We start from the raw sequence: 25,923 nt of genomic DNA, 5'->3' as shown, positions 1-25,923 counted from the left end.
TTGACTTATCATATATCTTGCCTATCTTATATCTGACCAGGAGCTTCTATCTATATTCTGCAGTTCACTGTGTCTTTTAATGAGAGAGAAGGTCTTGTTCAGAGGCTGCTTCCTACAGACATCAGTCTGAGTATAATTGAGCTCAGGAAGTTATCTGTACTGCCAGATCTGATGGGAACATCACAAGTATCTGCGTGTTCTCTATATCTCACTGATGATCTCCCGAGCCTGACAGCTTGTCTTCCTAATGCCGGTGGCAGGAAAGAAAGATGTCCATTAAAGTGACCAATCACTTTACTAGTGGAAAAAAAAAAGATTCTCTCTGGGCACTACAAGAAAGTTTTGCTTGGAGAAGGTTTTTTTAAATTTTTGCATGTTTTGTAGATAGATCACAATATTTAGCAAAGCCAAAGCGTATATGGAGTAGGTGGAAGTGCCTACTAGATAATCTCCATGGTAAGCACCATGTTTGGTATGTCAACAGCCACTGGCCATGGTCTTCACAATGGGCCTCCTCCCATTCCTTCCCCATAGTTAGCCAAAACACTTGTAGGGGCACTCACTATCTGTCTGTAGCGCTCACCCCCAAGGGGGCCGCTGAGAACATGTCAAGGTCTCCCTTCCAAGTACAGAGGCTGCCTGCCAAGACTGCTGAGGGGCTATGGGCCTAGGTCCCAATTAACGTAACACAATGGGATCAAATCCCCCACCACCCTTGCCCTTTACCCCATTAAATAAGACACCTACAACCATTAGGTTGGAAAGGGCAAGGCCACAGATTTATTAAATTCCAACACGTAACATTTGAACACATTTAACCAGTGCCAGTCACAGTCGTACTGTGAGCACTCAATTCCAAAAGTGGGGGTGGGGCCTGTTCTTACCATAAGTGCTGGACAGACAGCCTACTTCCAATTTTTCATCAAGGGCATAGTCCATTACAGCAACTCTAAATGCTGGCAAGGTCAAGAAACCGCAGCAAACTGTTACATACCATAACAGAGGAAAAAAGGGGTGGGAGGGTGGGCAGTTTTTCCATCCGACTCTTCCGAAAGACCCAGAATTCCCTGGGGCACATGTTCCCTGAGCTCAGGCCCATCCCACCCCCCATGTTCCATCCAATTGTTTCCCTTGTCCAGCACCTGGCCATGCCCCCATCAGTCAAGGCTCTCTTTTCCTAGGGAGGGCACTCAAGAGGCCTTCACAGACACAGTTTCAACCACACCGACAACACAGGCTCAGTCTAGGACACATGTGTCAAACACAAGGCCCGTGGGCCGAAACCAGCCCACCAGGCCTTGTCATGTGGCCCTCACACACAGTTTTGCAGCCCGAACATGACGGAACCGCATTCCGCCACCCCTGGCTCTTACCCTCTGCTCTCGATCCCACTTGTAAACATAGAAACGTTCTGTGTTTACAAGGGACAGCTTTGCTTTGAGATCTCTGCATGCACTCACGGTGGGGAAAGATTTCCAGAATCTGAGAGAGAAGTAGGCTGCTAGGCAAATTTAGTTAGCTCCTTTGTTAGTGGAGCAGGGGTTGATTATTTAGGGTTCTTTAGTGTCTTACAGGCTGCTGTTCTGCTACCCCTGGAAGTATAGTGGGAGGGAGAGCAGAACAGGCAGTCTAAATATTTATGGCACTACAGCCAATCCCCGGGGAGGTGTGTCCAGACTGTTGATGGAGCGCCCATAAATATTCGGAGGCCTGGCAGCCAGCAGCAGAGTTCCAGGGTCTAGCCTTCTAGAGGAGAAGCAGCCAGGAGTTGTACAAGGCCGGCCAGGAGTTGTACAGATCATCCTAGAGATGACAGTGCAGCCTGAGGTTGTGCAATACAGCCAGTATTTTGTACAGAACAGCCAGAAGCCTAGCAGTCCTCAAGTTCTACAGATTCAGGGTATCCCATACTCTCATGACTATCCAAGTTCCTATTTACAATAGAAACCCTAAAATAAACTTCTAGACTGATTATTGAGCCAAAGGATCAATGCTGAAAATGGCTGTGCATGCTGTGACTGGGAGAAATAGGTCCAAATAGGCTGTTGCGGGGTTAGTGCTACCTATCCATTCTGAATAGACTGTCCCTTCAAGTTACTAAACCATGTATAGTGAGATAAAGCAATAACCAATCTGCAGTTCTTTTTTTTTTAAGGCTCAGATGTCCCAGATTTCTCTACCTCTGGGCGCTGTGTGTGGGATTCAAAAAGATTCTATCTAGATTAACCAGTTCACAACCAGAGGTGCTCAGCCTTCAGCTGGCAAAAGACACAAATTCTTGGTCTGGTTTAATACACATGGGCCTACACAGGCCCATCCACAATTATACAGAACCACCCCCACCCAATGACACCATTATTAATGTATTAAATTCCGTACAACTACCACTTAATAAAAAACAAAAACAAAACACTGGTTGCATATTTCGACTTTATTGAGGTTCTTTTTTGACAACCAAATTGGAGTACATGGATGATTTACTAAATTAGAGATTGTAACGCAGTGGTGTATTCCTTTAAAAAGAATGGCATGTTTTTTTACATACAGATGATTGATTGATGATTCATGTAGCATTTACTTCAAGGAAACCATCTGCCCTTAGCTCAGGCATGCATACAGGGGGGTGTGCTTAGCAGAGAAAGCCTCTCCTCCCCTCCTGAAGATGCCAGGGATGATGTAAAAAAAAAAAAGTTTAAAACAAGTAAATTTAATAAAGTTTCCCTCACCTCCCAACTTTTTGGGATGGGAACGAGGGACAACTGTTAGTAAAAGTATGTAGGCATAGGACACACCCATATCACGCCTCCTTAAAGGAGAATTATACAAAAAAATTGATTAGTTGAACCCCCAAGTGCTTCTTTTTACCAGTACTATTGCTTTATACTGGCTTCAGAAATTTACAAATGCAGCAATTTAGAATTTGGATGAAAGGTTTAGCACTGGAAAACACTTTAGTAGTACATTTTATATACAACTATATAGATCAGACCAAAATGAGGGACACATGGGAAGGAAAGAGGGACAGAGGGACTTTGTTAAAAATCAGGGACAGCCCCTCGAAATCCGGGACAGTTGGGAGCTATGACGTTCCCTACTTATTTACTAATGTAGCAGCATAAGGTTTAAAAATAGGTAATGTTGAGTGAAGTTCTGTTTTAATGCACTGCCTCCAGCAATAGGCTGCCTCCCAATGTCTAGCAACTGGGAAGGTAGCAGAGCAGGGGAGGAGTGGCAATTTTTCCTGTTTATCAACTAGGACACGAGCCTCTACTGGGAGCCAAGAGCAGATAATGAGGGCTGCCAATAGATAGGTAAGAATGCAGCCTGCCTAATACCACCACTTTGTTCCTCAATGAGATCTGCAGGAAATACCTGTGAGAGGGAGCATGTGATCCCCTCCCATGTTGCAGGGCTTGGTCCTAGTAGCCAATCACCAGGCCCTAACAGTGTCATGTAAGAAGGAAGAAGACATCATCAATTGTGTGTAAGCTCCAACACCTTCCGACGTCACATGAAGCTTACAGTATGGAAAGCATAAGTGGAACTAAACAGCCACCTGCGGATGGGAGGGGGGTTGTTCTGGCACATTATGGCAGATTGGCTCCCTTGCCCTCCTTCAGTGCTGACATATTCAGCATTATCCCTCACCCCTCCATCTACTACCACCGTCTTCTCCATTGTCTACTCTGTCTCCAGCGTCTTGCCTCTTGGGTGGCCACCAATGATGGAACTCCTATGCATGCGTGTTGGAGTTACAGTAGTACCTTGGATTACGAGCATAATCCGTTCCAGAAGAATGCTTGTAATCCAAAGCACTCGTATATCAAAGCGAGTTTCCCCATAGGAATCAATGGAAACTCAGATAATTCATTCCACAGCCACTGCTTGTCTATGCAGTACCACATGTGGCCAGAGGTGGGGGGGAGGCGCCGGAGACACTCAGAAACACTCAGAGAAGCGCGGAGACCACTCGAAGACGCTTGGAGACATTCGGAGGCACTCGGGAACACAGTGTTTCCGAGCGGTTCCGCATGTCTCCGAGCGGCTCCGAGTGTCAGCGGCGCCCCTACACCTCTGGCCAAATGCGGTACTGCACAACCCAGAGGCTTGAATCCTGCTTCCTGCTCGTCTTGCGAGAGAACGCTTGCAAACCGAGTCTGGGTTTTTCTTTAAAAACAGCTCGTATTGCGGAACACTCGTAAACCGCGTTACTCGCAATCCGTTTTACTGTACGTTGTCCTGGCAACATGCTTAATTCTTGGCATTTTACAGATCCCAGTAATGGGCAGGTGGTATACATAATGCATGCCCCGTACACTGCACACAAAACAAAAAAAATTACTAGGATATAGTTTTTGACAAAAAAAAAAAAAGAATTACATCGCTTCCACCAAAAATAACCCAACATCATAGAAATTTTCTTCATTTTTTGAGTTTGCTCCTGGGAAAAGTCCTCCTTGCAGTGGAGCTGTGCCTGCCATGGAAGGGTTACATGCTCTTTTAGGTTATAATCTCAGACAGGGCTGGTGCAAGGATTTTTGACACCCTAGGCGAAACCTCATTTTGCTGCCCCCTTCCTTGTCCCCACCCCTGACTGCACCCCTTTGCCCTGCCTATGTATACCCCACCTTTTTAATAAAGCGCCCATCAAATGCAGCCCACCAGCGCCCATCAATGCAGCCTTACCAGTGCCCATTAAATGCAGCCTCACCAGTACCCATAAAATGCAGCCTACCAGCGCCCATCAATGCAGCCTCACCAGTGCCCATCAATGCAGCCTTACCAGTGCCCATCAAATGCAGCCTCGCTAGCACCCATAAAATGCAGCCTACCAGCACCCATCAATGCAGCCTACCAGTGCCCATCAATGCAGCCTACCAGCACCCATCAGTGTAGCTTACCAGTGCCCATCAATGCAGCCTACCAGTGCCCATCAATGCAGCCTTACCAGTGCCCATCAAATGCAGCCTCGCTAGCACCCATAAAATGCAGCCTACCAGCACCCATCAATTCAGCCTACCAGTGCCCATCAATGCAGCCTACCAGTGCCCATCAATGCAGCCTACCAGTGCCCATCAATGCAGCCTCACCAGCACCCATCAATGCAGCATACCAGTGCCCATCAATGCAGCCTACCAGCGCCCATCAATGCAGCCTACCAGTGCCCATTAATGCAGCCTACCAGTGCCCATTAATGCAGCCTACCAGTGCCCATCAACGAATGTTTGCTTGCCTCCAATCATTCAGGTGTCGGGACACAGACACAGTCCTCTGCCGCTGCTGCGCCTCTGACACTATGTGTGAACGGAGCGGCGGCTGCCTGCTGATGCTGGGACTTAGTTGCTTGCTGCAGAGAGAAGAGAGTAGGAACACCAGTGGCTGGGCGCCCTAGACAGCAGTGCGCCCTAGGCGGCTGCCTAGTTTGCCTAGTGGCACCACCGACCCTGATCTCAGTGCGGTATGGTGGATCGACACGTTTCACGGTATTTATGCTTCGATTTCAAAATGCGTCGATCCACCATACAACTCTGAGTTTATCACCATGCATTTGCTGCATCAAATCTCCTTTCTTGTGGTTTATATAATATTTTAATCATATAATAAAGTGTCTTATATTTTTTTAATTGTGTGTTATTTGTCCTCTTTTATAGTCCCAATTTATTTTCTCCACCACGATATTTTGTGGTTTTGGAGAAAGATTTTTTTATAATGCTTTATTAATAAGAAGTGTTGCCATAGGAGGTTCATGATAAGATGGGTTTTAACCCTTGCAGCATTTAACCCTTGCAGTGCAGGCGAATGCAAGGGAGAACCTTTACTTTTCCCAGAGTTCTGCTTTATTGGTAAGGATAATAAAGAAGCAGTTTACCATTATTGTCCAAGGATTCCATAAATTAATTCCTTGATAACAATAGGTTCATCTTCCTCATTCTTTTCCCATGTTACATATAGAGGAGACTGATTGATTGATGAATTGATGCTTTCTTGCAGGGGAATACGTGGAGGGGGTCAGTGACCAGGACGTCATCCTGATTCATTCCTGCCGACAGTGGACAACGGTGACGGCTCACAGCCTCGAGGAGGGACACTACGTCATCGGGCCCAAGATAGACATCCCACTCCAGTATCCAGGTATAGCAAGGATCTGATGTCTTAAATTGAATAGTAATTATAGCTTGACTGACATACTGTTCCTTATACCTACATGACTCCGCAGCTTGTAGCTTTAATTTCCTTTTCTTATATGGATGAAAGCAATTACATACCTATAGATGTATATAATGCTTGCTTATTTTATATGAGATATTAACCACTTAAGGACCGAGCCTCTTTCTGAGATTTGTTGTTTACAAGATAAAAACAGGTTTTTTTGCTAGAAAATTACTTAGAACTCCCAAACAGTATACATTTTTTTCCTAACACCCTAGAGAATAAAATGGCGGTCGTTGCAATACTTTCTGTCACACCGTATTTGCGCAGCAGTCTTACAAGCGCACTTTTTTTGGAAAAATTAACTCTTTTTTGAAATAAAAAATAAGACAACAGTAAAGTTAGCCCATTTTTTTTTTTTTATATTGTGAAAGATAATGTCACGCCGAGTAAATTGCGCCCACTCGTGGAATGACGACAAACTTTTACCCTTAAAAATCTCCATAGGCAATGTTTAAAAAATTCTACAGGTTGTATGTTTTGAGTTACAGAGGAGGACTAGGGTTAGAATTATTTGTCTTGCTCTACCGATCGCGGCGATACCTCACATGTGTGGTTTGAACACCGTTTTCATATGCGGGCGCTACTCACATATGCGTTCGTTTCTGCACGCGAGCTCGACGGGACGGGCGCGTTTAAAAAAAATTATTTTTTCTTATTTATTTTACCTTTTATTTTTGTATTTTTACACTGTTAAATTGTGTCATTTTTATTCCTATTACAAGGAATGTAAACATCCCTTGTAATAGAAAAAAAGCATGACAGGACCTCTTATATATATGAGATCTGGGGTAAAAAAGACCTCAGATCTCATATTTACATTAAAATGCAATAAAAAAATAAATTTTTCATTTAAAAAAAAAAAAAAAAAAAAAAAAAACTCCTTGGAGATCTATGGGCGGAAGTGACGTTTTGACGTCACTTGAGCCCTGCAATGGTATGGAGACGGGTGGGGGCCATTTTCCTCTCACTCGTCTCCATATCCAGCATTTGAAAGGATCAGATCGCCGACAGCTCTGGTAAGCGGCAGAGGGCACCGGAGCACGTTGGGAGGGGGGGGGCCCTCTCCTGCCTCCGATAAAAGTGATCTTGCGGCGAAACCGCCGCAGAGACCACTTTTATCTGAAAGCGGACCGCCGGCCGAAGAAGAGGATACCGGGGTTATGGTAGCTAGCTGCTGCCATTACAACGATTTTCCTCAAAGTAAGGACGTGCGGCGGTCCTTAAGTGGTTAAAGTGCATTTCCAGCGGCAACGTTTCCTTTTAGTTTTAGACAGAATGGACAAGGTTTACTGCTCTCTGTGGCCCCAGTTGGGAGATTTCCCTTACTTCCACCAATATACAGACAGAAAAAAAATGTATGGAGGATGTATTTGTTCCACACTCGATCCAAAATTAAAATTAAAAAAAAAAAAGTTTGCTGGAGTTATACTTTAACCTTTTCGCTGCCAGAGCCATTTTTGCATTTTTTTTACACACGATTAAAAATCATTTTAGGCCTGAAGATTACACAAAACTCCCAAACATTATATATTTTCTGAAAGCAGACACCTCAGAGCAGTGATGGGGAACCTTGGCACCCCAGATGTTTTGGAAGTACATTTCCCATGATGCTCATGCACTCTGCAGTGTAGTTGAGCAACAAGCATCATGGGAAATGTAGTTTCAAAACATCTGGGGTGCCAAGGTTCGCCATCCCTGCCCTAGAGAACAAAATAGTGGTAGTTCCAGTTTTTGATGTCTCTTGATATTATCACAAAGGTCTAGGAAATGCAAAATTTTAGTAAAAAACAAACTAAAGTGAACATTAGGGCAAACAAGCACAATAATTTACCCAAATTGTTGGTAAAATATAAAAGATGAGGTTGCACCGAATAAACAGATACCCAACATGCCAAACCTTAAATTTGTTGAGGCCCGTGAAATGGCGACAAACTTCAGTACCCTATATTTTCTATAGGCAACACTTCAAAAGCCCCCTATAGGTGATCAGTTTAGTTTTACGGGGGGAGGTCTTGTGCTAGAATTATTGCCCTTGCTCTGGCGTGCATGGCGATACAGTGCATCCGGAAAGTATTCACAGAGCTTCACTTTTTCCACATTTTGTTATGTTACAGCCTTATTCCAAAATGGACTAAATTCATTATTTTCCTCAGAATTTTACAAACAATACCCCATAATGACAACATGAAAGAAGTTTGTTTGAAATCCTTGCAAGTTTATTAAAAAAATAAAAAAATCCCATGTACATTAAGTATTCACAGCCTTTGCTCAAAACTTTATTGAAGCACCTTTGGCACCAATTACAGCCTCAAGTCTTTTTGAGTATGATGCTACAAGCTTAGTACACCTATTTTTGGGCAGTTTCTCCCGTTCTTCTTGTAAATAAGTATTCACAGCATTTGCAATGACACTCAAAATTGAGCTCAGGTGCATATTTTTTCCACTGATTATCCATGAGATGTTTCTACAACTTGATTGGAGTCCACCTGTAGTAAATTCAGTTGATTGGACTTGATTTGGAATAACACACACCTGTCTATATAAGGTCCCACAGTTAACAGTGCATGTCAGAGCACAAGCCATGAAGTCCATGGAATTGTCTGTAGACCACAAGCCATGAAGTCCATGGAATTGTCTGTAGACCTCAGGCAAGATTGTATTGAGGCACAGATCTGGGGAAGGGTACAGAAACATTTCTGCAGGATTGAAGGTCCCAATGAGCACAGTGGCCTCCATCATCTGAAAATGGAAAAAGTTTTTGAGCCACCAAGACTCTTCCTGGAGCAGGCCGCCCGGCCAAACTGAGCAATTGAGGGAGAAGGGCCCTAGTCAGGGAGGTGACCAAGAACCCGATGGTCTCTTTGACAGAGCTCCAGCATTTCTATGTGTGAAGTGAGGAGAACCTTCCAGAAGAACCACCATCTCTGCAGCACTCCACCAATAAGGCCTGTATGGTTGAGTGGCCAGACGGAAGCCACTCCTCAGTAAAAGGCACATGACAGGCCACCTGGAGTTTGCCAAAAGGCACCTGAATGACTCTCAGACCATGAAAAACAAAATGTCATCTCTGGTCTAATGAAACAAAAATTGAACTCTTTGGCCTGAATGGCAAGCGTCATGTCTAGAGGAAACCAGGCACCGCTCATTCCTACAGTGAAGCATGGTGGTGGCAGCATCATGCTGTTTTTCAGTGGCAGGAACTGGGAGACTAGTCAGGGATGAGGGAAAGATGAATGCAGCAATGTACAGAGACATCCTTGATGAAAACCTGCTCCAGCGTGCTCTGGACCTCAGACAGGGGTGAAGGTTCATCTTCAAACAGAACAACCACCCTAAGCATACAGCCAAGATAACAAAGGAGTGGCTATGGGACAACTCTGTGAATGTCCTTGAGTGGCCCAGCCAGTGCCCAGACTTGAACCTGATTAAACATCTCTGGAGAGATCTGAAAATGGCTGTGCACCGACACTCCCCATCCAACTTGATGGAGCTTGAGAGGTCCTGCAAAGAAGAATGGGAGAAACTGTTAAAAATAGGTGTGCCAAGCTTGTAGGTGCCAAAGGTGCTTCAACAAAGTATTGAGCAAAGGCTGTGAATACTTATGCACATGGGATTTATTTCATTTTTTATTTTTAATAAATTTGCAAAGGTTTCAAACAAACTTTTTTCACATTGTCATTATGGGGTATTATTTGTAGAATTTTGAGGAAAATAATGAATTTATTCCATTTTAGAATCAGGCTGTAACATAACAAAATGTGGAAAGAGTGAAGTGCTGTGAACACCTTCCTAGATGCACTGTATGTAACATGTGATGATTTTTTGGTGACAGGTTCTCTTTAAGGAGACATGCAGGGTCTAAAAGACCCTGCATGTCTGCTCTGGGCTCCACTGAATGTATTGCAATGCAGATCGCATTGCAATACATTTCTTCGCAGCTATGCTAGCCGGGGAAAGTGACAGGGTGACCCGGAAGTGACATCATACATGTCGCTTTCCTGGTCACGAACAACAAGGGGAGGAGAGCGGACGCTCCCCTCCTTCCACTCCACCTGCCAGAATCCCAGGTCCCAGGCCCGCAGATGGGAAAGCGGAGCCCAAAATACATGGTTATCCCCCCCCCCCCCGGGTGTGTGGAAGCAATTGGGGGGCACCCCAGCCGCCTAAATGCTTCCACCTGACAGGCAGGAGTCTTCTTGTCAATTTTACACACAATCCTGGCTGCAGCCATCGGATTGTGTGTGAAACTCCATTGTCAGGTACATACGACGTACGGACCTGGCAGCGATATGGTTAAAGGGGTATGTTTTGTTGCAGACCAGTAATTTATTTTATGATGACGGGGCAGTTTGTGATTTAACACTGGAGGCGAGAGAAATTGTGAAATTGCTGTTATAGTCATGTCTGCATGTTTACAGGAAGTCTGGTAATACATCCTTTGATTAAGCTATTCCTCTTACAGGATCATCCTCATAAAGGACATCTTACAACATCTTTATCAAACACCAGAGCAGATCAGTATTTATGAATGGAGTCTGTAAAGCACTGCTTGCAGGCTTCATTCATGCAGAAGCCACTGTCAGCATTCTTGATATAGAGATCACTTTTTTGCACATATCGTATGAATTCAACAAAACACCTTCAATTTAACAAATTCGAGAATTTCATTGGTATGGCTTATGTACTCGTTAAAGCTGTCTATACCCTAGTAGAAATTTGATCAAAATGTTTTGCTTCAAGAATGTTGGTTTGATCCTGTGTGCAAGGATCATCATCTTATAGGATTATCCCCATAAGGGACATCAAATAACATCTTTATCAAACACCTCCATAGATCAGTATTTATGAATGGAGCCTGCAAGCACTGCTTTTAGGCTTCATTCGTGAAGAAGCCACTGTCAGCATTTTTGATACAGAGATCACTTTTTTGCACTTATCGTATGAATTCAACAAAACATCTTCAATTTAGCAAATTAGAGAATTTCATTGGTATGGCTTTATGTACTTGTTAAAGCTGTCAATACACTAGTAAAAATTTGATCAAAATGTTTTGCTTCAAGAATGTTGGTTTGATCCTGTGTGCAAGGATCATCATCTTATAGGATTATCTCCATAAGGGCCATCATATAACATCTTTATCAAACACCTCCACAGATCAGTATTTATGAATGGAGCCTGCAAGCACTGCTTTCAGGCTTCATTCGTGAAGAAGCCACTGTCAGCATTCTTGATACAGAGATCACTTTTGTGTACTTATCAAATGGATACAACAAAACATCTTCAATGGTATATTAAGCAAATAAGACAATTTCATTGGTATGGTTTAGGTACACATTAAACTTGGCTATACACTAGTAGAAATTTGTTTGAAATGTCTTGCTTCAAGAACGTTCGTTTGATCCTGTGTGCAAGGATCATCATGTTACAGGATTATCCTCATAAAGGACATCATAGAATACCTTTATCAAACACCTTCACAGATCAGTATTTATGAATGGAGCCTGCAAGCACTGTGGAACTACAGCTACTTTATTCTCCAGGGTGTCTACTTTCAGAATGTTTTGGGGCTTTTAATTAATCTTCAGGCCTAAAATATATTTTTTAAATATGCGTGCAAACATTTTTAAAAAAAAGTTTCTTGGACAGGAGTGGTATTCTTGGAACCTTGGGCTCTCGATGTTACCTCTTCTCCCTGGTCCACCATACATATCATTTTGGGTCCTGCTGGACCTATCTTGCTTTTTCTGGAGCCTAGGCTTCTCACCGGTGACTCTCATTTGACCTTGCCGCTCGCTTGGTGACATTAATAGCTGAGACGGCGGATCATGATCAGTGTGTTCAGCTCTTTTTGTCTTCTGATTCATTGGATGGGAAAACCACACAGTGACAAAAGCTTTGTCTGCTCCAGGAACCTCCAGCTCTCTGTGACATATTAATTACAACCTTTCTCTGGCAGCCAGAGAGCACGCCTTCAATAATTAGACCTTCCAGCTGTGACATAATAAAAATCATATTACTGCTCGTTATCGCTCGCTCTGGGAGCACTTCCTGTTGAAGACGGGATCTGTGCAATAAATTCCAGGATGCTCTGCTGAGGATACCACCCTGCCCAGCTCAACAGTGACTCCATCTTGTACGGGGCTAAATGTGTCCTTCAAAGTAAAGGCTTAAACCTAAAAACATGAATGTAAGACATTGCAGCTTACTAGTTCTTAGAGGTGGTGGCTGCATTCTTTTTCTTTTTTTCAGCCTTTTTTTTTTTTTCCCACCTGGTAATCTTGCCAGTAACACACTACCTTTGCACCTTTTTCTCCACTGTGCACATGGAGGTAGCCACAAAGGCTGGACCTCAGACATCTATGTCAAAAGAAAACCAAGCGCTGCTCCTTTACTAGTATTCAATAAACTATGTTCTTACCAATAAATAATGAATAAACTCAATCATTTAACTCATAAATGGCTATACATATACAGTAACTAATGTGAATAAAGTTCCAGTGCAACAATCTTAAAGAGGAAGTAAACTTCAATCTTTACGTTTTACCTATAGGTATGCCTATAATAAGGCTCACCTATAGGTAGTGTCAACATCTCCTAAACATGCACCGTTTAGGAGATATTTACTATACATTATATGACCCTAGTACACTACCGAAATTTTGGACCTAAAAAATGTCTGATTTTGTTTATCTCCTTTTATAGTGGATTGATGGGTCTAGTAGTTTATACAATAAAGGATTAGGTTCTTTGTACTTTCTTTTAAAGCTTATCTAAACCTAAAAAAAAAAAAAAATATATTTCTAGCTTACCAGTCCTTAGGCAGGCCATAGTTGGCCATATTTTATTTCCTGCAATCACGGATTTCCTGCAACCATAGGTTGCAGGAAAGGAAATCGCTTGATTCTTCTATCAACACAATGAGTATTGATGGGGGAATCCCCCCTGCAGGGCTATTGTGTTCTCCTGACAGAGGGGGGGTCATCCATGCTGGGAGAACACTGTGCTTATTGGTAACGGCTATAGCCACTGGCAATAATTGCATGCCGAAAATCCAACATTCTGGTCGGTTCCATCAATCGACTTGGGTACATTCAGCCTGCCCATAATTGGTTAGAATCTCAGCCGGTCCCTGCTGAACCGGCCGACTCATCTATGGCCAGCTTTAGATCTGGTGGATGCAGAATCTAAATATAAGGGGACTGCCAATTATGCCCATTTTATGGGTTAGTCCCACCCAGACACTACTTATAAATATGCAGGGACCCTCCCACTCGCTGCCCTTATCCATGCAATGCTTGGATAGGAGGGAGGAGGGGGCAGTGGCATGTAGAGGAACCGAACCCTCCATTGTGTAGTCGCTGAATGCCCAATTCTCCTCCTCTCCCTCCTGCAGACTTTCAGCGGCTGCAGGAGGGAAATGGAGGAAATCGGTTCCCCCACACGCCACTCCTGCCCCCTCCCTATAGCTGTCCTGCTGCCTCGGGCTCCTGTGTGCTTACCTGGCCCCCTCCCCCGGTCCCCCCCTTCCCCCCTGTCAGGATGGAGAGTGGGAAAGGAGCCGGTAAATGTATCATTTACCAGCCCCTTCCTTGTCCTAATGAATAGTGTCAGTGATCGGTACCGATCGCAGACTCTGTTTATTTTTTTTTTTATTTATTTATTTTTTTTTATTCATTCATAGCTGGGGCATAGTAAACTATGTTTATGTTCATTCATGTTTATGAATGAACGGGAAGCTCTGTACAGAGCTATTCCTGTCCATTCATTCTGTGCAGCTGAGGCTGCAGAGAAAGGAACCAATGAATCTGCCCTTAGTCACTTTCTCTGTCTCAAAATTGAGACATCAGGGGTCTGTTTAGACTCCTGATATTTCACCAAAAGCTCCCCAATGGGGCCCTAAAAAATATATAAAAAATTATAAAAAATAAAATGGTAAAAAAAAAAACAAATGGTAAAAAAATAATAAATAAAATAAAAGGATAAAAAACTACTGACACGAGTGGCGTAACTACCAGGATCACAAAGGTTGCAATTGCAAATGTGCTTTGGCCTTCCGCCACTGTTTTCCTTTACTACTTGGTTGCCGTTAAAGTCCCATTAACCTTCCTTGGGGGTATATTTTTTGACTTCAGGGATGGTGGAAACCCTTATGATCTAGCTGGATGGTAATTTCTTTCTCCGCCACTGTGGGGGGACCCCAAGATGACAGGAAGGTGGCCTGCTGCAGGACCGTAACAAAGGGTCCCACAATGGGAGTAAAGGACCCCGGGATCAGTGGGAAGGAGGGCCAGGGGGGCCCTTCATGGTTTCTTGCATTGGGGCCCTGAAGGTTCTAGTTACACCTTTGATATATAATACCACTTCAAAGCTGAAGATTATTCTGCTTATATTTAGCCTTCCCTGCTTCCTCCTTCCCACTCATCAACATGCTAAAAAGATGTTTTAAATAAACCCATTCTGTTTTTATTACATACCTTTATTTTAGATTCAGTGATGTCATCACTGTGTTTCTGTGCTTCTCTATGCAATGCAGGTAGATCGTGGCTGATGGGAGGGGCTGGCAGGATACTGTCCATAACTTCCTCCAAACATCACAACACCCTGCCTCGCTACTCCCTTCAGCCCTAATCCAAGCAGTGGGCTGGCTCTTGGGAGGAGGTATGCGAATATCAAAATGCCTGGATGGGTGGATTTGCATGCAGTAACACTCACATGTGATGCTGAACCTCCATTATTGAAAGAACTGAAATCCGATGAATGAAAGGGGTGGGCCGGGGACAATCAGGTTGGGTAGGAAAGGCCTCCAGCCAGGAAATGAGGTGGGCTCTGACTTGCTGCAGCTTCTAATGCACATTGTGAGCAGTTCACAGTGTGCAGTGAAATTAGAGTACGCCATTTCATTCCAGGATAGGAGCCGATACAACTGTACAAGACTGAAGGGAAGCCAGGAGTTCACCTTTAAGATACGACAGGAATGCAAATGAGTGGGGTGGAGGTCTCTCTTTAAAAGCAGCGCTCTTTCTAGGTACTGCCTGAGATTTGAAGAAGTGATGAAATCCCGGTCATCGTCTGATCATGGTAATTTTATCCGGCCACATGCTGAGTGACTAATAGGTCAATCACACTATCACTTCCCATCAGTCGGCAGATCCGACCAGATTATTGCCATGGCAGCCGTTGCCATCACCCGTCCATATGATGCAATACTTCCAGCCTTGTGCAATGAAGGTGAAGGGTTTCTCGGAAACTTGTGACAGGCGATTAATCATTCGTTATTTTTATTCAATAAGTGGAAGTGATAAGGGGACAAATGGACTTCCATTCACAGATACAGATGGTTTATTTATAAATTATAGAGCGCTGACACATGGAACTCAGAATATCGATCCCATCTTATCGGTGTCTGTCGCCCTAAGGAGAATGCAGTCCAAAATTCTAAATTTTGGAGCAATTTCCATACCAGAACTTTGTAGATGGTGGAAAGAAAAAGCCCACAGTCCTCAAACATATTAGAGAGCTTACAAACTCCATGCATCTAGTGTGGGAAATGAGCCAAGGACCCCAGCCCTTTCACAGAATTAGGGGTGAGAGAAATCAGAAGTTTCCACTTTGATGAAAGTTTGTAAAAAGTGAGACGTTTTAGAAATTTTTTGTTTGAAATTTTTGTCGAAATGCATTGGAGGGGACAGAGGCTAAATTAAGGTGATTTTTAACCTTGTGCTGACCGCATAACGCATGGGTGCAGGGGCAAGGAGGGTGGCCCTAATACCCACAAAATGCACATAAACATCCATGGCGCCTGAGTTTTCTGTGCTGAGAGTGCGCTCACTGTGTGCTCCCAGCACAGTGACACACTGTCACCAACAGGTCTTGGTCCCTAGTTATGGTTGAGCTCTGCCAGGTAGGACTCCCAACAGGTTCCGGTCCCGGTCTCAAGTTATGTTTGAGCACTGTCAGAATGGGCTCCCAATAGGTCCGGTCTCTGAATATCATCACGTGCTGTTGGGGCGGGCTCCCCACAGGTCCCAGCCTCTAGTTTCGGTCAAGCTCTGCCAGGGAGGGCTCCCAACAGGTCCTGGTCTTTAGTTATGATTGAGCGCTGTCTGGGAGGGCTTCCAACAAGTCCCGGTCTCTAGTTATGGTCAAGCACTGCCGGGGCAGGCTCCCAACAGGTCCTGTTCTCTAGTTATGGTCAAGCTCTGCCAGGGAGGGCTCCCAACGGGTCCTGGACTTTAGTAATGGTCAAGCATTGTCCAGGAGGGCTTCCAACAGATCCTGGTCTCCAGTTATGGTCGAGTGCTACCAGGGAGGGCTCCCAACAGTTCCCAGTCTCTAGTTATGGTCAAGTGCTGCTGTGGCGGGCTCCCAACAGGTCCCGGTCTCTAGTAATGTTTGAGCACTGTCAGGACAGGCTCTCAACAGTTCCCGGTCTCTAGTTATAGTTGAGCGCTGTTGGGGCTGGCTCCCAACACGTCCCGGTCTCTAGTTATGGTCGAGCACTGTTGGGGCTGGCTCCCAACAGGTCCCGGTCTCTAGTTATGGTCAAGCACTGTTGGGACGGGGTCCCAATAAGTCCAGGTCTCTAGTTATGGTCAAGCTCTGCCAGGGAGGGTTCCAAACAGGTCTCTAGTTATGGTCGAGTGCTGTCGGGGCAGGCTCCCAGCAAGTCCCTGTCTCTAGTTATGGTCGAGCGCTGCCAGGGAGGGCTCCCTACAATTTCCGGCCTCTAGTTATGGAAAAGTGCTATTGGGGCAGGCTCCAAATCATGTGACTAATGTGGTAGCCAATCAAGTGATTGGCAAGTCTGTCCCATTCCCCCACCTTAAGACCCAGTTAAAGATTTATGGTGGGCAGGGAAAAGGAATTAAGGGTGCAATAGGCTTTTAAGTGACTCTGTCAGAAAAAAATGAGAGCTGCCATTGCTGGGCCTCTTTTGAAAAATGCTAGTGGTCTGGCTGTGTCTGGCAAAACAAGTATGGGGTAAATGAGTTTTATAAAAGTGTTACAATTCCTTATCTCTATATTTGTTCTGGGCCAGAGATTTAAAGCATCAGAATAATAGCCCATGAACTAACATTCTCAAAGAAGAAGTAATGGCAACCTACATACTTTGCTCATTATGGAGCCACTTTAAGGAAAGCTCCTTTAAACTATCCTGGATCTGTTCTTCAATCAAAAAATGCCCCCCCATTACCTGGAACAAGATGTTAGATATTGAGAAACAGAGGAACCCTAATCCTAAACCTTAACACTAACTTAAAAGCTAACCCTAACACTAACCATAACCCTTCATTTATCAACAGTCCTGGCATGGTAATCACATAAGTTTGGTATTAAATAAAGCCATGTGAATTTTTTCAAGCAAATTTGAACATGTAGACCTAACCAACTGCCCTAAATATCCTATATCCCTTGATTTTGGTCATGCCATCCTCAGAGTCTATCTCCTGTTTCTACAAAATGCATGTCCTCATTCCAATCAGATACATTTCCTATCATCTAAAACTGATTGTACATGTTACAGTCTGATTGTACAATCTTCTTTAGATCTTCCAACCATGTAGAATGACTTGACCTGACTGGACAAAAATTGATAAGGATTGTTTAGGTAGGCCTGTGGGTAGGTGCAGTGTGATGCGGCGGTAGGAAACACACAGAGTCCTGGTGCAGAAGAATATTGTAACAGAAATCCAGCAATACAAACAGGCCCAGTGAGAAGGCAACCCGACTGGGAGCACTCACAAGTTGTAACATCAAAGCAGCAGTAGAGTGGTGGACTAAAGGTGCCAACAGCATCTGTCTCGAGGAACGGAATGCGGCCTGGCCAATCTGCACCCAAATGGGAAGGCTTTCAGGAATGATAAAGTGTCCCTGCACTACTCCTCCAGGACGTTTCCCTAATGCTAAGCACTGTCCCTGACAGACGGATGACCTGTTCCTACTTTAGACAAAAAATGAGGAAGGAATGGGACTTTGTATGAGGCATGTCACTGAATTAGTACCTTGTTCATATTGATCATTTAATTATTTATTGATTACAAATCAAGTTAAAAAGTGTCAATCTTTGGTAAAGGACACAATATACTGTAAATAACATTTCACTTGTATGAATAGCCACTTGAAAAACCGGGGGATGTGCAGGTGGACCCCCCTGATGTGAAAGGTGGGTATTGATTCGATGGGGGCTCCCATGTGTTGGGGAAATCTGATGTGATCAGGGCTCCCCTGAAGAATAGGGGGGAACTTTGATGTGATCAGGGGATGTGTAGGTGGACCTCTGATATGATCAAGCCTTCTAACAAGAAAGAGTAATTCTGATGTGGTGGGCATTGATGTGATGGGGGATCCCCCTGTGAAGTATTTTTATCAAGGCAATTGTGTGCATCGTCCCAGGCTCAGGTTTACTATTTGTAGCACGGCCCCCTTGAGGACTGCTTGGATTTACCTGTTCATCTGCATCCTCATGACCCTGTGAACATTCCAACCCACCTGACACTCTGGGTTCAGACATCTTTTACAGCACCTTTAAATGACACATAACACAAGTCAAATAGGTCTATATTATCTGAGCTTTTACTGGAGTAAGCAATGTGGTATTTATATACAAAAGAGGGTAATTGGTCAACCAAGTTCTTTATAACAGCCCAGACTCGGGAGAAGAATTCCCAGACAAGACAGCTTAGGAACAGTTCAACAGCACAAAAGCATAATATACATATATGTACAATGAAGTACTACCTGGAGTATGACTCTGTAAGGACAGTAAAGGGTTAGCTATCTAATGCAGGTAGTCACACACTAAAGGGGAACCCCAGGCTGGCCTATTCAACCTTTATATCCTAATGAGAGATCAGACAGAATAATAGGTGTAGCGCTACCCCCTAGGGAGCCGCTTAATGTATGTTTGATTCTGCACCCTGCCTCTCAACCCCAAGAATGGCCTCAACCCCTCTGGCACACCTGCTTGGTAATATTAGTATGGGACCCGGCAATAGAGAGAAACACAGTAATGATAAACCATAAAGTATATTTACCATAGCCCTGGATCCCGTCACTTCACCAGCTGTAGCAGTAAATAGAGACTCACACAGAATATCAATTAACCACTCAGAAAGTTTACTAAAGTGGATATTAAGCACAATGAACAATGTGATAAATCAGAAACAATAAATTACAGTAGATAACAGTCAGTGTATATGTGAAACGGTGGGTTCAATAATCACAGTAGGGATTATATGCAGATGGGTGTGCAATGAGACAGGGGTTCAATATGCTCCAAAACCTTCCCACTGAAGCCCCAATACACACACACCAAACCATCATAATATAATGTTACTTACATTCAACAGTACAATGCAGTATTTAACCTGTACTCAAAGACTCCCCCTAGGTTGTAATTCAGTGTTCAAACTACAAAGAAAGAACCATGATGCTTTGCAGAAAATGATAAGGGTTCCTTGTCTCCCGATATCTTCAGCTAGCCTGGAGTTTAAATGCAGTATTTGTAATCCAACAGGGTAAAGAGAGAAAGCAAACTGTAGAATAAATGGTACGTGGATAACCGTGTAACTGAAGAAATATGGCACTTGTGGCTTCCTGCCTCATGTAAGAGTGTAATGCAGTACTGACTTTACAGCATGAGGAATAACAGACCCCAGGGTTCAGCTATATGTGACCTGTAAATAGGTAGGATCACTTCTGTGGGACTACAAGTCACACCAGCAGTCTGTAAATAACTCACTCAGCAAATAGTGCACTTTACTGAAATGGGCAGGTGCCCTCTCACCACAACAGACCCAGAGGCTGTGAGGCTCTGTCCAGTCTCCCCTCTTGATGTCTCAGTCTGATGAAAGATGGCGCTGCCGCTCTGTACCGCTCCTCTGGATGGCTGGGATGCAGGAAACTTCCAGATGTCCTGGCACTACACACCGATCCGCTTGCTAAGCTGGTAGGGCTGTATTCTGAAGTCCCTCGGAGGCTGGCGATCCCGCTCTGCGCTGTGAAGGGCCGCAGTCTTTTGGTCACACACATGAACCTCCTGCTGGCAGGTACTGAATGGCGTCCAGAGAGAGGTCGAAAGATTGCTGCGCTGTTCCTTTTATCTGTTTACCCAGCAGGCTGTTCTGTGACTTGGCATTGTGGGTCCAGTAGTTCTCATATTGAATTAACAACATGAGCCACTTCCTCATCAAACTACATATCCCACAATGCATGACTGTTTGCCTCTTAAATGAAGGAGAGATCCTGATAAAGTTTCAGCGGTCACTAGAGAGAGCCAAACCCTTACTTAAGAAACAATACATTACTTAACATGATAACTTTGGTAGAAAACCCCTGTGCTACATAGGGATAGGCCCCTTTAAATGGTAACAACAGCAATGTCGAAGGTGCAGGTCTGATAGACTTCACCGGCAGTTGGAGCTCATTAGATTATATCCAATAAGGCACAGTTATGTGATAGGAAGCCGAATGGCTTAAATAGGCTAGTGGTACTCCTTGAAGTGGCGCAGTAAAGTGTTCCCAAGGTAAAGGTGTCTGTACCAAGTGTTCAAATAAACTAACCAGGGAAGGATTGCAAAAGATGGGCCTCTCACCAATGACCGGACCTGCAAACGCCTTGCAGACAGTGACCCGGGAAGAGACGTCCCTCAGTGAAGCGACAAGTGATGACCCACAGCTGCTGAATGCGGGCGACCATAGTGTCGATCTGCTGGGTTGGTGCCGTGTAGATGTCTGATAAACAGCAGGCAGAGTTAGGCCCTCCTGGGCCAGGTTGGAATCACTCGATCACCGCGTGGTAGGCTGCAGCCTCTCTCCCCGTCACAGAGAGATGTGCACTCGGCAAGGCCCAGGAAGAAGAGTTCCTCCCAGAAGTCTCCTCAGGTTGCAGCAAGGATCCCTAAGATGTATAGTGCAGATGTAATGTCACGCAACAGAGTTGTCAGTCTGAAAGACTACTAGTCCCACAATCCTTTTGGTCGGGCTCACAGATATGATGACAGTCACTTGCGCCCCACACTTGAGGGATATAACTATAGATGAAGAATGACGGGGAAATTGCAGAATATTATAACTGTAGTCCACCATTGCTACATATTGATAATTAACAATGTTTTCTACATTTTAGACTGGGGTGCCTCAAGATTTTGCATACTTTTAAAGGCTGCCATGACTAACAAAGGTTTGAGAAATGCTGCTATAGATCTTGCAACAATTTTGTACTACAAGAGCCTGCCTGAATCCATACACATTAAATAGTTAGTTATCTTAGGGTGGCCCTTGCTCCTTGGCAGAGGCTGTACATTCTGATAGTAGGGTGTATAACCAGCTTGAGACAAAAGAAGACTCCAGAGGGAATGATGGGTCCTCTGGTAATTGTCGCAGGAGGCATACTCCTTTTCAGTCCCTAAAAGGTTTGGTAGGCATCTTTCTACTTGGTATCCACCAAGGGTGAAATATCTGTTTTTGGGTGTATTGAGCCTATCAGGATTTTGGTTCGGCCATTGTTTGTGAGAGACAGGTAGTATTTAGTGCTCTGCCTCCCCCTTCCAGTTGCCAAGCTGACCACAAAACCACAGAACGGGGTAAGACGAGGCCACACTGATATCATAATTGTGGACTCATCGTTTTCTCCCCTGGATTACTTAGCTCGGATCTCGGTCGCGGCTCTGCGCTGGTATTTTAAGGGCTCTGAGATCATCGCCATTGAGTGGAGACTTAATGAGTCTTTCATTGTGACATTGATTCACCCTCGTGAATTAATAATGTGAAATGTATCCAGGATGAGCTGGGCCCGACTCGCGAGGAGCTGCAGAGTGGAACGTGTTAACCTCACTTACCATCTCCATTCATAAAGCCATCTCACTGTGATAAATGGGTCTGTGTCTCTGCACATTTCTCAGCAGCCAGGCCGCGCTGGGGCCTCATTCACCACATCACCTTCTGCCGACTGTAGGATTTCTGTATACTAACAATGTTCATTAGTGAGCTAAGGACCAGAGTCTGCTGAGTCCAAAGTTCTGTTTCAAATACCGCTTTATACATTGACATACCTCCATAGACCCAATATATCTGGGCAGTATGGTCACCTGCTAACTTGGCACCATCCACAGGCAGCTTAACTCTTAAATAAAACACAGATGTTGAATCCAATGCAATTTTACTTCAGAGAAGTGCAGCATTGAGGATGTTTCTTCTTCAAGTAATATTTTATTTGTTATGTACAGTGCCTTGCATTTGCATTGGCATTTTTCATGTTTTGTTGCCTTTTTGTTTTGTTGCCTCACAACCTGGAATTAACATGGATTGTTTGAGGATTTGCATCATTTAATTTACAGAACATGCCTACAACTTTGAAGATGTTTTTTTTTTATTATTGTGAAGCAAACAACAAATAGGACAAAATAACAGAAAAAGTCAATGTGCATAACTATTCACCCCCTAAAGTCAATACTTTGTAATGCCACCTTTTGCGGCTATCACAGCTCCAAGTCGCTTTGGATAAGTCTCTATGAGCTTGCCACATCTTACCACTGGGATTTTTGCCCATTCCTCCTTGCAAAATTGCTCCAGCTCCTTCAAGTTGGATGGTTTGCGCTTGTGAACAGCAATCGTTAAGTCTGACCACAGATTTTCTATTGGATTGAGGTCTGGGCTTTGACTAGGCCGTTCCAACACATTTACATGTTTCTCCTTAAAACACACAATTGTTGCTTTAGCAGTGTGTTTGGGTTCATTGTCCTGCTGGAAGGTGAACCTCCATCCTAGCCTCAAATCACACACAGAGTGGTACAGGTTTTGCTCAAGAATATCCCTGTATTTAGCACCATCCATCTTTCCCTTAACTCTGATCAGTTTCCCAGTCCCGACTGGTGAAAAATTTCCCCACAGCATGATGCTGCCACCACCATGTTTCGCCAGACATAAGGTTTTTTTTGATGGCCAAAAAGTTCAATTTTAGTCTCATCAGACCAGAGCACCTTCCTCCATACATTTTGGGAGTCTCCCACATGCCTTTTCGCAAACCCAAAACGTGCCATTTTGTTTTTTGCCGAAAGTAATGGCTTTCTTCTGGCTACTCTGCCATAAAGCCCAGCTCTATGGAACGTATGGCTTATTGTCGTCCTATGTACAGATACTCCAGTCTCTGCTGTGGAACTCTGCAGCTCCTCCAGACTTACCTTAGGTCTCTGTGCTGCCTCTCTGATTAATGCCCTCCTTGCCCGGTCCGTGAGTTTTGGTGTGCGGCCATCTCTTGGCAGGTTTACTGTTGTGCCATGTTCTTTCAATTTGGTAATGATAGATTTGATGGTGCTCCTAGGGATCATCAAAGATTTGGATATTTTTTTATAACCTAACCCTGACTTGTACTTCTCAACAACATTGTCCCTTACTTGTTTGGAGAGTTCCTTGGTCTTCATGGCAGTGTTTGGTTAGTGGTGCCTCTTGCTTAGGTGTTTGCAGCCTCTGGGGCCTTTCAAAGAGGTGTGTATATGTAATGACAGATCATGTGACACTTAGATTACACACAGGTGGACATCATTTCACCAATTATGTGACTTCTGAAGGTAATTGGTTGCACCAGAGCTTTTTATGGGCTCCATACAAATAAATACATACCCACGTGCCAATTATCAGTTTTTTATTTCTGAAAAATAGTTTTATGTATACATTTTTTCTAATTTTACTTCACCAACTTAGACTATTGTGTTCTGATCCATCAAATATAATTCAGTTTAAAAAAACATTGAACTAAAGGCTGTAATGTAACAAAATCGGTAAAAAGCTGGGGGGGGGGGGGGGGGGGGGAATACTTTTGCAAGGCACTGTATACATACAAACACATACATACTTACTGACCCATCCATATGTGAAGCTATTGAACTCTGTAAATAAAAAATAAGCTCTTTGCAAAGGAGGAGCAAAGGAAGAAACTCAAGCATAAAGATGGAAGGGGGTTGAGCCAAATTTGACCTGGGTGAAGAGTCAATCAAGCCAGAGCTGATATGTCAGTTTTGTGTAGGTGCCAGAGCGTTGAGTCAACCTCCTTTTCTGCATATCTGATTTGAATATCTCGGGTATTTGTGGGAAGGAGATTTCACAACACTGTGTTAATTGGCTCTGATCTCCCACAATTCCCAAGAGAACAACAGTCTTCATTGTACATTTACATAATAGGCATTTGCTTCATCTCTTCTAATTTTAAGCTAATCAATAATCTTTAGCCAATAAGACCTCAACCTTTCATTTGTCCTTGTCAATTCTAAAGAGCTTGTCTGGACAAGGGTTTCATTAGGTGTTTACATTCTGATCTTTGGATGAGCTGCAGGTCTGCCATTCCAGTAATAGCTTAGCCAAAGAGATTATTGATTCCAGTGACCAATGATACAGCTTGATTAGGGTTTACTGGTAAAGGTAAACTTCCCTAGCCAATTGTCAATACCTAAACTTTGTGTTACCTAACAGGCCACCATGGAAGCCTTGAGCAATTGTCTACAGGATAGGTATTGCAAGGCTTCTTTTTATCATTTACAATATGGGGAATTATAGTCATTATAGTCAGGATAGGTGGGTTTAATGTAGTCACAGATATTTTAAATGTTAGGTTGACGGTTAAGTGTTTAGATCAGTCATTCTCAACTAGGAACTCTAGGGTTCCTTTACAGTTTGCCAGGGGTTCATTGAGCTGTGGTTGTGTGGCCTTTCATCTGATGGTGCCTACAAAGTTTCAGGTCCAATGCCACTTAGCAGGGCCAGCAGCATGATATTTTTCACTGTGATGTCTATAAGGGTGGCATTCTTCCCACTGACCACCAATGTAAGGAGCATTCCTTCCACTAACTACCAATGTAAGGAGCATTCTTCCCACTGACCACCAATGTTAGGAGTATTCTTGTCACTGACCACCAATGTAAGGAGCATTCCTCCCACTGACTGCCAATGTGGGAGGTATTGTTACCACTGACCCCCAATTAATTACCACTTGCCACACATCGCTGGATTGGAAGGGTGATAGCTCTGTCATTGCTGCAGCAATGATCAAGATATCATTTTTTAGGGCCAGCAATTCCCTTCAATGTAAAAGTAATCTTAGTGGCTAAGAAGCTGCTGGATTACTTTTACTGACGGCAGAAAATTTAGTCACTTCCAGTTTCAGACTCATGTAAACAGGCCCTTACCAGCTTGAACAAGCATCTGATCAAACCAAACTTGGTTTGATCAGATGGTTTGGAGGGCAAAGGAGAGATCTGTGTTCTAAAAGACCCCCAGATCTCTCCATAAAGTGGACCTGTTACGGCCCATGCTATCAAAAGGGACGTTATTCATCCCTTGTGATAGCAATAAAAGAGATGAAAAACATTTAAAGATACAGTATAAAGCATGTTTTTAAATAAAAAAAATAATAAAATAAAAAAGTTTAGAGCGTCGCCATCCTCCCATGCTCGCATGCAAAGGCAAACCTTTAATTTCAGCCAGTGATCCTACCAGTAACATGCTTCCTGTCCTAGGTTAACAACACTCACTCACTGTTCTGTGTTCTCAGGTTCACAGGGGTAGCCTAGGCAGGGAGATGATACTTCTTGTGCACTGCTGGGTGTACAGGATACAGGAGAGAAGCAAAAGAAACCTGATGATCCTGACAGAAATCCTGAGCTGCCCTGTATCCTGTGCACCATTCAGTGTTATATCAAGCACTATTGGCCCTGCCCA

General features: G+C 43.9%; 1 protein-coding gene across 2 annotated transcripts in view; it reads left to right on the top strand.

The window, feature by feature from the left end:
• Positions 1-25,923, top strand: part of GAREM2 (GRB2 associated regulator of MAPK1 subtype 2) — a 156,057-nt gene that overhangs the window by 59,860 nt on the left and 70,274 nt on the right. Inside the window, exon 2 of one of the 2 annotated variants that reach the window (XM_073624967.1) lies at positions 5,992-6,132. In XM_073624967.1, coding sequence (XP_073481068.1) covers positions 5,992-6,132 — 141 coding nt within the window. Of the gene's footprint in view, positions 1-5,991; positions 6,133-15,529; positions 15,843-25,923 lie in introns of those variants that run through there. The other variant, XM_073624968.1, reaches the window with a different exon arrangement.

This window comes from Aquarana catesbeiana, linkage group LG04 (genome assembly GCF_042186555.1).
Source record: "Aquarana catesbeiana isolate 2022-GZ linkage group LG04, ASM4218655v1, whole genome shotgun sequence".
Lineage (NCBI taxonomy): Eukaryota > Metazoa > Chordata > Amphibia > Anura > Ranidae > Aquarana > Aquarana catesbeiana.
The sequence above is the reverse complement of the archived record's forward strand: the minus strand, read 5'-3'. Positions and strand labels throughout refer to the sequence as shown.